The sequence below is a fragment of the Nomascus leucogenys genome, chromosome 17 (assembly GCF_006542625.1).
Source record: "Nomascus leucogenys isolate Asia chromosome 17, Asia_NLE_v1, whole genome shotgun sequence".
NCBI classification, from domain to species: Eukaryota; Metazoa; Chordata; class Mammalia; order Primates; family Hylobatidae; genus Nomascus; species Nomascus leucogenys.
In genome coordinates, this window is record NC_044397.1 from 25,171,144 (window position 1) to 25,186,617 (window position 15,474).

The 15,474-nt window shown below is 43.5% G+C and overlaps 1 protein-coding gene across 10 annotated transcripts in view; it reads right to left on the bottom strand.

Annotated features, from left to right (window-relative positions):
• Positions 1-362: 362 nt before the first annotated feature.
• Positions 363-15,474, bottom strand: part of FMNL2 (formin like 2) — a 315,819-nt gene continuing 300,707 nt past the window's right edge. For 2 of the 10 annotated variants that reach the window (XM_030796008.1, XM_030796005.1), the window contains 6 exons: positions 13,935-14,098; positions 12,832-12,933; positions 10,444-10,542; positions 9,586-9,709; positions 4,701-4,747; positions 371-2,392 (listed from right to left, as the gene is read on the bottom strand). In XM_030796008.1, the coding sequence (XP_030651868.1) occupies positions 2,354-2,392; positions 4,701-4,747; positions 9,586-9,709; positions 10,444-10,542; positions 12,832-12,933; positions 13,935-14,098 (575 nt within the window). In that variant the 3' untranslated portion in view covers positions 371-2,353. Of the gene's footprint in view, positions 2,393-4,653; positions 4,748-6,640; positions 6,767-9,585; positions 9,710-10,443; positions 10,543-12,831; positions 12,934-13,934; positions 14,099-15,474 lie in introns of those variants that run through there. The other 8 variants (XM_030796006.1, XM_030796001.1, XM_030796007.1 and 5 more) reach the window with 6 other exon arrangements.

Genomic DNA, 15,474 nt, shown 5'->3' on the forward strand with positions numbered 1-15,474 from the left:
AGGGTTAACTATGCAGTTAATATATAGCCGATTATCTTTATTTGTACAACATCCTAATTGAAACATTTGGTGGGGCTGCTGGGGGCGTTGTGGCATTTCACCAAACAAAGGTGCTGTTTACCCAGAAGGTGTATGTTTATAAATACAATTTTGGAGATGTAGTCTCACTTCCAAGATCCATTGTCTATGTTTTATATAGCAAGCGGTCAAGAATTCACATAGGGAGGAATCCTTCCTGAAGTTTACCAAGTATATTTGGATCCTGAATTCAAATAATAGCAAGGTATATCTGTTTCTAGAAGGTAAGTCTACATAATATTGCTAAAACCCCCTAAATTGTACCATTGAAAGATTATGACATATTACAGAATAGTAGTGTAAATAGTTTATTTGCTCATATGCCATGAAAAGACCAGAAAAGTAACATGAATTGCTTTTATAAAACATTCTAATATTGCTAAGAAGCAGGCCCATTAACAGACAGAAAAGAACATGCCAACGTTGTCTCTTTGTAGATTAATAAATAGGCAGTTATTTTAACATATATGTCAGCACTGAACTTTGGAAAACAGCTGCTTTGTAGTGGAAGTCCAACTTGGTCAAATTGCTATTTTTAATCGAAGTGAATGTTGAGTCCACAGAAAGACAAAATCTTGGCATGTTCTTTTTAAAGTACACATTTATGGGAATGTGCCCGCAGGTGGCAGTTTAATCTTTCTTTCTGTAAATAGGTACACTAAAGTGAAATGTGGTAGGTAACTTGTTCCCTAAACTGTCCTTGTAGTTAAATATATATATTAAAAAAACTATAAGTTAAAATAACATTCAGATTGTATAGCATAGGCTGATGCATTTTAAAACAATATTTACAATATTACCCAGAGGCTTAGGTGGGAATTAAAGAGAAGTGTAAAAACCATAAAAAACTGCACCGATTTTATAGCAAAATATCTGTACATTTAAAAAGATCATATAACTACACATCCAAGGAAAAGGGACCTTCACCAAGGGGTTCACGTAAGCACAACATAAAATAGGAACTTCAGCGGTTAAATACTATACAATAAACTTTACAATTAATATATTGATGTACCAAGAAGATAAGCCAGAAGCAGAATGTATATTATGAAAAGTACAAATTTAGCTTCAGTCCAGTTTTTGACTTTGGAATGGATCAAGTGCCCTGCCAGAGAGGAAGGAAAAATAACAGTGGCTTAGTGGGCCATTTAGTCCCATTACGTATTATTTAAGCTTAATACCATGTTAATACTTTTCAGCAACTTAAACTGCAATTCCCCATAAGTAGTCTGGGAAATGCATGAACAAGTTAGCCTGGATACATGATGCCAAGTGTATCTTCTCCAATTTACAAAAAAATAAGAAAAAATTGCGATTGTCAGAGGAGAATAAGGCCAGGTTCCTAACACTACTCTGCTAGCAGATGTAACCTTGAATGCTTGTTGATAGAGCTAGTAAACTTCCTTGCAAGGCACCAATTTCTGTTCTCAGAATTAATAATGGTCCTCAGAAATGCCAATGCTGATTACTGAGATGTTAATTTTAGTGCTAATAAATACACTTGCATTATTTAAAAAGCTGCCTCTAGCTGAAGAACACAGTACTGCAAATAAGTCTTATACACTATATCCCCACATTCATACCGGTGAATGCCTCTCAGAGCATCGTTCTCTAGCACAGAAGTAGTAGAATGTGAAACTGGAAATAAAGGATTGAGTGACCTTTGTGCCACTGCAATTGCATCCTGTTTGCACTTTGCCAGGGCCTGGTTATAGACAAAAGGAGTTTCATCATGTGACTTTCCTTCTTCCAAGTTGCAAGTAAAATACAAAGTTGATGGATATGGCTAAAACAAAATTCCTTCGAAGACATCTCAGCAAAGGACCCACAGCAGATGCATTGATGTTATTTACAACATCAGGAAACCAGGTGGGCCATGATGGGACAATCACCATGGCAGGTAATGAGTTTAATAAGAACTTTACATTTTGGTTAAAAAAACAACATACTGGTGTAAAAAGATACCTAATCAAATCAAATCCTATTGCTTTGATTAATCTGAACAGGTACTTCCATTTTTAGGCACTTGTTAACAAGGGTTGAAAGGAGAGCTCATTTTAAAATTCTTTTGTGTTTGCTAAATCTGAGCCCTTAAGAATTATTTTTTGTGTGTGTTCAAGGCTGCAGTTAAATGGTAGCACATAAAGTTCACGTGGGCAGTTTCATTCACGCACACCCTGTATTCATGCACGCCGGTCTCAGGTTCACATTGTTATTTCGGCACCATTAACAGAACGCAAGTTCTGATCATCAAAGCGCCGCCTGACGCTTCTCCTCACCGCATCGGCTCGTCTGTATGGTTGGTTTCTAAGATCTGTAAAGAGGAGAGTGCCAGTGAGAGAATAGCAACCTTTAACAGCATGTGTCTAAGCAAGACAAAGGCCAGCTGGCAGCCAATCAAAGCAGCTTGTGTAGAAAAGTCAGCTAATGGGCCCTTCAAACTCATCGAGCATTGAATCAAAGACATAAACATTTGCCTTCAATATTTACAATCAAACAAAATAGGATGTAATACTGGTAGGATTCTAGGACTTTGAGAGAAAAATATATAGATTATTTCTGTCACTGGCAAGAGTCTAGCTGAAGTCTTATTTTGAAATGTTTCTTAAATTAGAAGCAGCTGTAGCTTAATTTTTTTGTTTTGTTTTTATTCTGGAAGCCTGAATGAACAAACAGTAATTGCAATAAATTTTAAACTGCAAAATTAATAAAGCAGACTGTCCCGTCCCATCTTTTCCTCGCAGTTTTAACAAGAACCTAAAGACTTTCAGTTTGCAGATAAGGGCTATATTATTTTCATTCCATTAAGCTAGCTGAGTTTATTATTTTGTAAATTTTAAACAAAATGATGTTCAATTAACCATTAAATCTAAACCAAAATAATAATCTATTCCCTGGCATCCTTTTCTGCCACCTATTTTTTTTAAGAAATGGGGTCTTGTTATGTTGTCCAGGCCAGACTTGAACCAGTCTCAAGCGATTCTCCCACCTCAGCCTCCTGAAAAGTGGGGACTACCGAGCCCTACCACCCAATATTTTTTATGTTATGTCAGCAAGAAGAAGTTGTATGGGCCCTCCTGCATAAGAAAATCCTTGTTAAATGAATGAGTCAATCACTGCATACCAGTCCAAATAGGCATTTTTGCTCTGTCGGGATGAAGTGGGAGGAGCAGAGGAATTTTATACAAGAACTCAGTATGAAGGCATGCTTTCTTAAGTCAGGTAGCCTAGCCAGCAGGCTAGGCTATGCAGCCTCCCTTTGATGAAGTCAGGGCATAGTGAAAAAAGTAAAGCAGGCTTTATACTTTTCCTCTTGTTTAATTAGTATTTGCTTCCCTTTCATTAACTTAGTATTGTTGACTTCTGCTAGAATACATGCTATCTTTAGAAAGGGAAATACAAACAAATAACAGAATTAAACCAAATTGAACCTTTTGTATCCCTTTATCTACTCAAGTTGAAAATGGAGCTGATGGACCACATTTGACCCACAGAATGTTTGCTCCACTGTGCACCCCCCCTCACATATACAGTTTCCTGATGTTTAAATTGGTAATGAACAAAGACCAGGGTTTCTGGCTTCTTTTGAAAAACTGGAAGATCTGGCAAAACCGGACCCCAGTTCCTACACAGCAAAAAGAAGCTGGAGCTAAGATCTGTGCTCTAGGTTCAGCACAATTCCTACCAGGCCTGTTACCTTCCTGGCTCCTTGACTCTTTGGAATTTGTGTGACCCTGCCCTACTCTTTTCTTGGGGCGGGGGGGGGGGGGGTTGTGAGGGGAGGACAGTCTCTGTCACTGAGGCTGGAGTGTAGTGGTGGATCTCTGCTCACTTCAGCATCCACCTCCTGGGCTCAAGCGATCCACACATCTCAGCCTCCCGGGCAGCTGGGCTACAGGCATTTGCCACCATGCCTGGCTAACTTGTTTTTTTTTTTTTTTTTTCGTAGAGACGGGGGGTTTGCTTCATTGCCTAGGGTGATCTTGAACTCAAGAGATTTGTCCGCCTCAGCCTCCCAAAGTGCTGGGATTACAGATTACAGGTGTGAGGCACTGTGCCCAGCCTCTACTCTTAAATTTAAGGAAAAAATAGTTTTGCATACCCCAATCCTCTCAAGCCTCTGCTTCCTAGCCCACACTGGTAATGGAAGGCCAGAATTACACTTTTGCCTCATATGCAGCTTTGTGGTTCTTCATCCTCTGAGCAATTAGTTCTAAAGATCTTAATCCTTCAAAAGCTGTAATGTTACCTGGCCAGGACCTGCTTTCAGTCGCTTCAGATCAAAATGGGTTTAACTGAGTAACTCAAAGGCCAAGACAGCAGTAAGGGAAGGACAGCCCAACACTCAAAGCAAATACAATCATCAGCAAATACCCTTGCCCAAGCCATCACACTTGAGAACTTAAAAGCAGGCCGAGAAAGAGTCCAATAGAGAGGCTCAATCCCTGCATCATTGGAATGTGAGGTACAAAAACTCCCTGGTCAGATTCTCACCAGTATTACCCTCAGCCATAGATTGAAACCATTGATCTGCATACAGAGAGAGGAGGAAGCTAAGTAAAAAGTGATGCTTGCCAGCTCTGTGTATCCTCCACCACCGGTGTGCTAGAAGAAATCCTTACCCTCGAGTGAACATTTGGAAATTTAGTGATATTATTCTTCTTTAAGGCTAAACAGAAAAAAACAAAAACACAAAATGATGGTTAAGAAAAAATGGGATGAAAATGGAAAGCAACTCAACTTAGTGCTCAACATTCCCAGGCATGTTAGCCAACAGAGGAAGAGAATGGGAAGCCATTACTACAAGAAGTGTTAGATCAAATAAGGGAAGGATGAGTGCATCTTCCCACCCAGCTCTCTGACCACCCAGTTCCAAGCTGCTTTGAAGACTGGCTCCAGAAAGATATAGTCCAGCAGCAAAACTGATAGCAAATATCAGCCAAGCAGATGACAGTTTTCTAGCCTGTTAATAAGCACTGGTGGGTAAGTACACTGCAGAGCAGGCAATGACACTCTATGTCCTTTGATATCAGAGATAGAAGAACATACATAAGTGCAATTCATAGAATAGTTATGCCACAAAATAAACACATATCCAATTCCATGTCAGTCTCAGCACAGGAGTCAATGGCTATGTCCAATTAGAATATGTGCTTCCCTTGTCTCTTCTAATCAACTAGACACTGGAGAGAAGTTCGTTTCTTATTAGGCATCAAAAACTATCCCCAGGAAGTTACTTTGAAAAGTTTGATCCTTCCCCCCCCCAATTTAAAAACAGTGGCATTTTCCAATGATATTTGCCGTTAGTATTTCTGGTGCCACCATCCTGACCAAAGAAGCAGGTCAAGATATGATCTGATAACAGAAGAAACAGCCTGGGTTTGACATGGAACAGAGCTACCGGTGAAGATGCGTGAATGAGATAAGACAGTGGGAGGACCTAAGCCTTTGTATTCATGTCCTGCCTCACAGCTTTGCTCCAACATGGAATTACTGATAGTTGAACATTGGCATGACATTCAGAAGGAATAGAGGTGGCCCGCTAAAGTAGGGTGTCATAAAGCTATGGATTGCCTATATCTACATATACAAGCTAGGTTAAAAGGGCTCCCTGTGTTAAGCTTGTATTACGAATTCCATCATGCTATGGATGTATAAGAGAGTTAAGAAAGGCCTAATTTGCACCTGTGCATAGTTCACAGTTCCTTCTGCAAGTCATTTTGCACTTTAGAGCACTTCGCATTCCTGAGCACTTTCATATGGCAGGTGATTATGCTATCAAAGCATATTAACTGGGTATAGGATAAAAGGGCTAGGTTAATATCTGTAAACCTACTTAGAACAGAACGTTTTGTTTTGTTTTGTTGTTTTTTTTGAGACAGGGTCTCACTCTGTTGCCAAGGCTGGAGTGCAGTGGTGGGATCTCCTCTCACTGCAACCTCCACCTCCTGGGCTCAAGCAATGCTCCCACCTCAGCCTCCCGGGTAGCTGGGACTACAAGTGTGCACCACCATGCCCAGCTAATTTTTGTATTTTTTGTAAAGATGGGGCTTCACTATGTTACCCAGGCTGGTCTCAAACTCCTGGGCTCAGTGATCCTTTTGCCTCAGCCTCTCAAAGTACTGGAATTACAGGCATGTGCCACCGCATCCAACCTGAACACAGTAAGTTCTTAATACATGTTAGGTATAGCAGTTATTGTTATTAATGGCTATGATACTGTGTTGAAGGACATTAGCTCAAAAATCTTACAAGCAATCTACTTGGTACCAATCCTGATTCTCAAAGAAGTGCTCTATTTTTGCTCTATTTTTCTGAAAATTTCTGTGAACAATTCTATGAATTCAACTGTCAAACACACCCAGACTGTTACAGCAATGTGAATACATACATGTATTGAAAGTGGCAGTGAGTGAGCAATAATAATTGAAATGCAAAACCATGCAGCATGAGAACAACACAAAATATAACATGATGGAGATGGCAATTCCATGCTAGCATGTTGGTGGGCCCTGACAGACACACAGAGGGGGACATAAGACATCAAAAAACCTGTAGCAACCTTTTAAGAGCATCAGGTGAGAAAGAGTAATAGTTTAGTAATGGTATTCCTCAGTGAGAACAGGTTCGCAGAAAAACCGAGAGCCACGCTTGGCGGTGCGAGCAGTAAAGGGCACAGTCTTCAGCACTGCATTGAAAATGACAGCCAAACAACACAAACAGAAGAGAATAAAAAGCCAAGATCTATTGCATTAGTACATGGTTAGTACATTGTTAATCATACCTGGGGATGGGGGTGGGGGAGACGGGCAGCAAAGGGGGAAGGCAATATATACTCAAGTTAGTTCATAAAGGTACAAAGGAATTTATCTGGGGCTTTGGAGTGGGTCAGAAAATGAAAAATACTCCAAGGAGGATAAAAACTGCTCTATAAACAGATACTCATTCCCCTCTTCTAGTAGATTAATGACTTACATCAAGCAAATAGAAAATGTACATTCCATTCATTTTATAAAGCCAGGTGTAATTGGGATGGAGGACATACTAATGAAAAAGGAACTCCAAGTTCTTTGGTTTTTGTGTTTGTTCCGTTTTGTTTTGTTTTGTTTTGTTTTTTTGAGACAGTCTCGCTCTGTTGCCCAGGCTGGAGTGCAGTGGCACGATCTCAGCTCACTGCAACCTCCACCTCCCAGGTTCAAGCAATTCTGTCTTTCAGCCTCCCAAGTAACTGGAATTACAAACACCAGCCACCATGCCCGGCTAAGATTTTTGTATTTTTAGTAGAGATGGGGTTTCACCATGTGGCCAGGCCGGTTTTGAAGTCCTGACCTCAAGTGATCTACCTGCCACACCCTCCCAGAGTGTTTAGGATTACAGGCATGGGCCACCTCACCCGGCCAGGAACTCCAAGTTCTTAATGAACAAGGCTGGATGCTTCCCTAACTGCAAGTTCATTTTATGGCACTGAGACCAAAAAGTGCTTACCTAGGAAGGTGCTCTGCTCCTGGTCTTGCTCAGGGTGGAGTTTCTCCCCCAGCATGGAGAGTGCTACAATGAAGGTTTTATCTGGGGGGCGTCTATAAGCCACTGCAGTATGTACACTGAGATACCAATAGGCACACCTGTGCAGAGTGTGTGTGCCATGTGTAGAGAATGGCATTTTCATCAGCCACTTACTATCTAAGACTTAACACTGCTTTAATCTGGAAGGGAATTCATTATTGACTTCCTTTTTAATCTATCTAATCTACCTAATCACCTAACCTATGTAATTTCCCTGGGTTTGAGCTTGTGAGAAAAAAATTTGTGGTTTTGACCATTTAGGATCCCAATGTACAGTGTTCACTAAGCTATAACAAGAAATGAGACAGGCTGGGCACGGTGGCTCACGCCTGTAATCCCAGCACTTTGGGTGGCCAAGGCGGGCAGATCACGAGGTCAGGAGATCGAGACCATCCTGGCTAACACAGTGAAACCCCATCTCTACTAAAAATACAAAAAATTAGCCAGGCATAGTGGCAGGTGCCTGTAGTCCCAGCCTACTTGGGAGGCTGAGGCAGAAGAATGGCATGAACCCAGGAGGCAGAGCTTGCAGTGAGCTGAGATAGCACCACTGCACTCGAGCCTGGGCAACAGAATGAGACTCCACCTCAAAAAAAAAAAAAAAATGAAAATGAAATGAGACATGAAGAGTCTAGGAATTCTGTTTTTAAAAATCAGGACAATTGGGGAAATGTGAACTAATGACTAGATATTAGATATTAAGGGATTCTTAGTTAGATGTGATAATGGTGTAAAGTATGTTTTTTTTTATTATTATTTTTTTTTGAGACAGAGTCTCGCTCTGTCGCCCAGGCTGGAGTGCAGTGGCGCGATCTCGGCTCACTGCAAGCTCCGCCTCCCGGGTTCACGCCATTCTCCTGCCTCAGCCTCCGGAGTAGCTGGGACTACAGGCGCCCACCACCGCACCCAGCTAATTTTTTGTATTTTTAGTAGAGACGGGGTTTCACTGTGGTCTCGATCTCCTGACCTTGTGATCCACCCGCCTCGGCCTCCCAAAGTGCTGGGATTACAGGCGTGAGCCACCGCGCCTGGCCTTGTTTTTATTTTTTAAGAGTCCTTATCTTCTGAAGATACATACTGAAATATTTCCAAGTGAAATTCTACGTCTTGGTTGTCAAGGGTTGGATATGGGGGTAGGTAGAGTGTACATGTAACAAGATTGGCCATGAGTTCGTAATTGTTGAAATGGATGAGGGATACATGGGACCTCATCATACTATTTTCAGTACATCTGCATATTATTGGACTGGCCTATTATAAAAAGCTATTGCATCTGGAAGCTTATAAGCAACATTCATGTGCAACAGACATGAAAGAAAAGTCACTTGCTGCCTCTGCTACTAGTGCCCAAGTTATTATTCTGATCTGTAAAAGGAAGTACAGAAATTTGGGAGAATTGGTTCGAGGAGATAGCATTACACTAATTTAATCAGACAAGAACCAGGCTGGGTTAACACACAATTCTTGGCTGATAAAACCAGTTCCCAACCCTGGGCTGGAAGCCTGTTGGCTCACCCAAATTAAAGTACCTACTGACTTCAGTTACTTTGAATGAGTAAAGAGGCTCTTAAAGAGCATCCATGGACTGTGATTAGTACATTGCTGAATTGGTCTTGTCCACAGTGTTTATTAATCAGGCAGGTGGCTAGGTGTGGCCACGAGGAAAAAAAAGAAATGGAGCATGATGACATATCAATAACAATGGAAATCTTTTAAATGAAGGAGCTCTGCTGAAACCTACAGAGTTCCAATGCAGAGTATTGGGGCAGTATACATGCTGCTGTAAATGGACTTCAAAGCCTCTCTGCATCACTCTGGGTGTGAGTAAAGTCAACTAATGAACTTGACAACCCTGGACAAAAGAAGCTGCAAAGTCTGCATGCATCCCAGTCTAGGTGAGGCCAGTGGGATCTCCATGGGCCACAGTGAAGAAATATCTTTTACCTGTGATAATATCTTCAATGGCACCATCTTTCCCCTCATATACATGTCTGTTATCTTTAACTTGTCGTCTTCTTAATTCTGCAATTAACTCTTGCTGCTGCCTCTTTGATTTATGAGAAGGAGACTGACAAGAAAGAAGGGCAGAGATTAGTGAAGCCAGCACCCATTAGGAGTTTGTGAAAATCCAAAATGTGCCTGAGCATTATGTTACTAATAAGCAGCTTCGGCCAAAAACACACACACATCCCACATTCTGCTCAAATGCAGAAAACTCAAGCTTCTGGGAAGGAAACAAAAACTTTCACTGACGAACACGCAAAACTTCACCTGGCAGCAACAAGAAGGCTGGAGTCTACGGCAACAAGAGGCAACTGGTAATGACCATAGATGTCTTAAACTGTGTTGCCAGGGATCACAATGAAGAAAACTTTGCGCTGCCAGCCTTTATGCTCTTTACCTACTAATGAGGTTGCCCTCCATGAAATGTTCCCTCCATTCCTGCTAGCAAGTCCCTCCAGCTATCAAGGCCAGCACCAATGGGCATCTGCATAAAGGCTTCTCTGGATGCTAAGCCCTCTGGTCACTGGGTCATCTGGTGTGGCCTCTCTGTATATCCAACTAAGTTCCAGATGTCTATAAGCTTGGATATGCTACACAAACATGCTCTTAGCCTCATTCCAGTGGTTGCAGAACAAAGTAATCAATGAACATATTTCCATTTGCCAAATGTCCAGGCACCAGAACGAAGTGGTCAGGATCCTGGGCACACCTGGCTTGCTGGTCCTTCCTATGGCTTGCTCTGAAGAGCCCTCTCAGCCTCTCCTCACGGACCTGTCTCATGAGCGTGGCACTTCTTACCTTTGGATCCTGCTGCTCCATCAGAGCTTCTTGCTCCAGGAGTTTTTCCATGAGAGCTTGTTCCTGCTTTTTCCTCAGCTCATTTTCCTCTTCTGCTTGCTGGGTAAATCAAAAGAACCAGAAAGATCATGTTAATGGAAATGATAGCAGCCAAGATTTTTTAAAGTGATTCTTCAAGCATCCTTAGTTGAGTTGAGAATTACAATAAATGGAAGGTTGAGAAGATCTACACTTTATGCCTGTATTTAGCTCTGCTTCTGGGCTTCGCTATCTGTCACATCTCTTTAAAAGCTGGGAGCTGAGATTCAACTCATCCAGAAGTCCTTTCCTGAAGATCGCTCCCTGTTTGAACTTTCTCTTAGTCTCTGTCCCACACACTGGTGGGCACCTACCATCCTGGCAGCTGTGCTCAGTGATTTTGTTTTCCTTTCAGAGACAGTCTGCCTACCTAGAGCTCCTCTGATAGCAGGATCTAAGATTCTTCTGCCTTCTGCCTATTGTTAGGGGAAAACCCTCATTTCTTTTCGGGGCCTCACCAGAGTGACACTCTTGGACTCTCCCATGCCTCACTCCTTCCCAAGGGAGGCAGTGTGACTAGTCTGATGAATCTAGAAGAAAGTGAATAGGCTCACCTCAGCCCTGCCCTCTTGGGCACTCTTTCTTTTGAAGCCGGCCTCCCCGAAGAGACCTCTAGTTGTCAAGCTGTGAACTGATGGATAGGTCATCTACCTAATTTGCAGCTGAAGTAGAAGATCACAGACACCACATCCTCCAGCCCAGCTGTTATCAGTAATAAAGTTTACATTTGGGTCTCCATTGCTTCTGTTTTCATTTTGGTCTATATGAGAGGGATGACGTCCTAAAACCCCAACCTCTGCCTACGAAGTCCCTAGGTGAGTGCCAGGCTGGGAGGCTATTCATCATGTATAGGGCAAGAAAAACATCCTGGCAGTCACATCACTGCCTGGCACACGCTTCACTGAGTCAGCTGTGAAGATCACAGGGAGGAACAGTGAGGTGGAAGGAGCACGCTGATGGACAGGCTGGGACCTCCAACACAGCCCAGACCACCAAGGGCAGCTTCTTTTTTCCTCTGCTCCACGCATATCCCTGCTGATGCCTCAGGCTTTGAGACAAACCCCAGCCACTTCCCAACCTGTCTTAGCCGATTTTAAAATATATTTTCTCTTTTGACCTTATACTTACATGTTTTTATGTGAAAAAAAAAAATGGCACAGCACATGACAAAGGCCATCGCAGGCTATCTCTACAGCACATAAACACAGCCAGCCAGTGGGCTTGGGCTACCAAGCACTGCAGACAGCAGCAGTTGGTGGTCCACAGCCTTCTCATCACGAGCAAATCCTCAGAGTCTGGCACACGGAGTTTGTGCTGTGTTTCTGTTCACCCTGACTGCCACAGACATGTTCCTTCTACCAGCAGCTTATAGCTCTACTGCTACGTTAAGCCATGCTGAGGGAAGATGGGCTAAGAATATTTTGACTTTTTGAGTTTTAGTAAAAGGCCCGATAATGATTTTCCAGAGCCTTCAGCCCCTAGTGGTGTTAGGGAAGTGTCCCCCTATTTCCAACGGGGCTTCTCAAAAGTGTAGAGAACCCTGCCACATCCCTCCTCCCCTCTGCAATAAACATTCCTCCTACCTCCACCAATGTTATCAGTGCTACATGCAGACAAGCCTGGAGGATACAGATTGAGGTGTTTCCAAGGTCAGCTAAAATCTTCTAACATCCTTCTTGTAATTTCTCAAATGGACAAATCCTTCTGATACATGTCTCTTTGCGTCATAGGCTTTTTCAAGGCCACAGCCCTGAATTATGTCCAAGAGGGCCTCCCATTTAAAGGAAGGGCCACTTATTGATCCACACAAAGAAACAGAGTGCTCATCCTTAAAAGCACCATCCTTCAGTCCATACTAGAGAAATGCTGGTCTAAGAGGTCCTAAGCCCTGTGCTAGGACTAACACAAGCAGGCTCTCCTTAACTTCAGCTGTATCATGCACCTTCACCACAGCCCGCAGCTCACTTCTACCCATTAAACAATTCCACAAGAGGCCTGGATTTTCAAGTCCTTCCCCTTGCCTGCCTAGGTGAACGGTCAATGGGGCAGCAATGTCTTGGAGCATCTCCCTTGCCGCAAGGGGGCTGCCAAGAGCTTTGTTCTCTGGCTGAGGCAGAGGACTGGCTAGGTGGAGAAAGGGACCATAATGTCCCTCAGCCTCCACAGAGCTAGGGACTGCTATCTCGTGAATGCCACCCAGATCTGCTGTCCACAGGAACTGGGAGGCCTCTGCAGAGAGCTGGGACTCAGACACATCTCAAGGAGGGCAATTGCTTGAGAAATAAGGGCAAGGAGGGCCTTAACATTTACCTTATATGCTTTCACAAACCGGACGAAGACAGGAAAGAAGACAGAGGGTGGTGTTGTCTTGGGGTTTTCTCCAAAATACTTCACAACATCATCAAAGGCATCCTGTGAAGAAGCAAATTTTTCTTGAATTTCATTAGTTCGGCATTTGAACTGGACGCTCTGGGGGGAACGCTGACGCAAAGCAGCAGCCACGAGACAGAGGTTCCCAGGGCCTTGCATTGCTGCACCTCCCTTACCTCCCAAGATTGCCTAACACCTCCATGTTTCCTCCAAATGCCTCAGCAGAGGCAATCCGAGGAATGCAATAGTGGGGCACAGGAATTCATCTGCAGGACGTCCTGCCGCTTCTACACACATGCATGCATGCACACACACACACACGCACACACACACCCCACATACAAGAAAACCTTTCTTACAAGAGTTTCCAAAGGCCGTGGCAGAACCCTTTAAAACCAACAAGGTCAAAAGGGATCTTAGTCACTCTGACCCTAAATTCCACTTCCTTGCTTCAACACTCCCTATGACAGCCTCACACAGGGGACACTCAGTCTCTGCCTGAACTCTTCCATGACACAAGACTGCCCCAAACCAGAGGCCCTTCCACTGAATTTGCTTTCTGAGTCCCCATCCCCCAACTTTGTCTCTGCCTCTTCTGATAGTGTACTGTTCATTCTGTTTTGCAGGCCTGCCTATCTATCAGCAACCCCCAGTATAGTGTAAGATTTTCAAGGACAAGATCTACAGAAACCCAATACACAGGGAACACTGCTTTGCTGAGCATAGGCCTGATGCATGTGGGCTGAACTGAATACAGGACCCACAATGGGAGTGGGTATTGAAGTGAAAGGGGAGGGGGAGGGGGAAGGGGAGGGGGAGGGGACAGGGGAAAAAGCCCCAGATTAGAAAAGGACAATGAGGACGGGGCCCGTCCAAGAATAACCCTGGGAATGGTCCCCCCGTAATAAATAATAGCTACACAAGAAAGCTACCCTCCACAAACAGAGGGAAATGGAACATTTCTCCCCAAATACACGGCCTGCGCCACAGGCAGCTTTAATGGATGCAGCCTCTTCACAGGTTTCAGGGGCACCGATACTTGCCTGTGCGATCTTGGCATCATCCTGCAGCTTCTTCAGCTTCCCCTCATTGTTGAGGATGAACTCCTTCAGCAGCGTGTTATGGTCATGCATGGTGTACTCTCTCTTGGTCAAGTCCATTCCCCTCTGGAGCTCCTTGACATCCAGCAAAACATTCTCAAGGGAGACTGAAGCAGAGAAAGAACATCCCAGTGAAACTCAATGGGGAAAGTCACAACCACAGTGAGTCTGGCTGCTGGGCCAAGTTCTCAGGAGATTCTTAGGATTACTCAAGGGCCCTAAACCTAGCTTCCAGCTTTTGGCACAGAGATCTTTTAATACAAAGAAGCATTATAAGCACTACATTACATTCTTTGCGTGCACTAGTTCATTTGCATCATTAGCTCATTTTGTCAATGAGCAAAAGCAGCATAAAGAGGTTCCGTGGCCTGCCCTTGGTCACACTGCTAGTAGGTGGCAGAGGAGTTCAGGTAACAAATGTGGACTCTAAATCCCACACTTGCACAAAACTATTCCATTTCTCTTACAAGAATAGCCTGTGGGTGGGCCCGTAGGCTCAGAGGTCCTTATCTGCAGCAAGCCTAAGGTTTTGTGTGTCTTACAGACAAGGTCTCACAATGTCATCCAGGCTGGAGTGCAGTGGTTTCATCATAGCTCACTGCACCTTCAGACTCCTGCCCTGACTTTCCAAAGTGTTGGGATTACAGACATGAGCCACTGTCTAGCCTATTATCTTTTAGCCTCTGCCTAGCATTTTCAACTCTTTTTGCATTTCTCTGACTCTCCAGCAGGGGGCAGCCTTTTGTCTGTTGACCATAGGTTGTATTGATTACTAGGACCCAAAGCAGACTTGCACAGCTTCTTTAACAACCCCTCCCTATTCAGAAAGGTTTAGTGTGAACCTTCCTGTCTGCAGTGTGGCCCCTCCCGGGGCAGGCGCTCCCCCAGAGCCTCCTGAGCAGCTTCTGTAGGACGTCGGGTACCAGCTCTGGGCCCCCTTGCCTGACTCAACTCTGCACGTGGACAAATTATTGGTGCAAAAGTAACTGCAGTATTTGCTGAAATCTGCTGTTTGATATTGGAATACATTCTTAATGTGGTTATACATCATTTTAATGCACGCTTCTCACTTTTTTTGCTAATGACGTATTACTTGCTGTTTGTATGTATTTTAGACTACGGAAATGACGTTAGACAAAAAGCAAATTCAAGCGATTTTCTTATTTGAGCTCAAAACGGGTTGTAAAGCAGTGAGGACAACTCGCAACATCAACAATGCATTTGGCAATGCATTTGGTGGTTCAAGAAGTTTTGCAAAGGACACGAGAGCCTTGAAGATGAAGAGCTTAGTGGCCGGCCATCAGAAGTTGACAACCACCAACTGAGAGCAATCATCGAAGCTGATCCTCTTGGAACCACACAAGAAGTTGCTGAAGAACTCAACATCAACCATTCTACAGTCTTTTAAGGCAAATTTGAAAGGTGAAAAAGCTTGGTAAGTGGTGCCTTATAAGCTGAGAGAAAACTTTTTTAAAAATCGTTG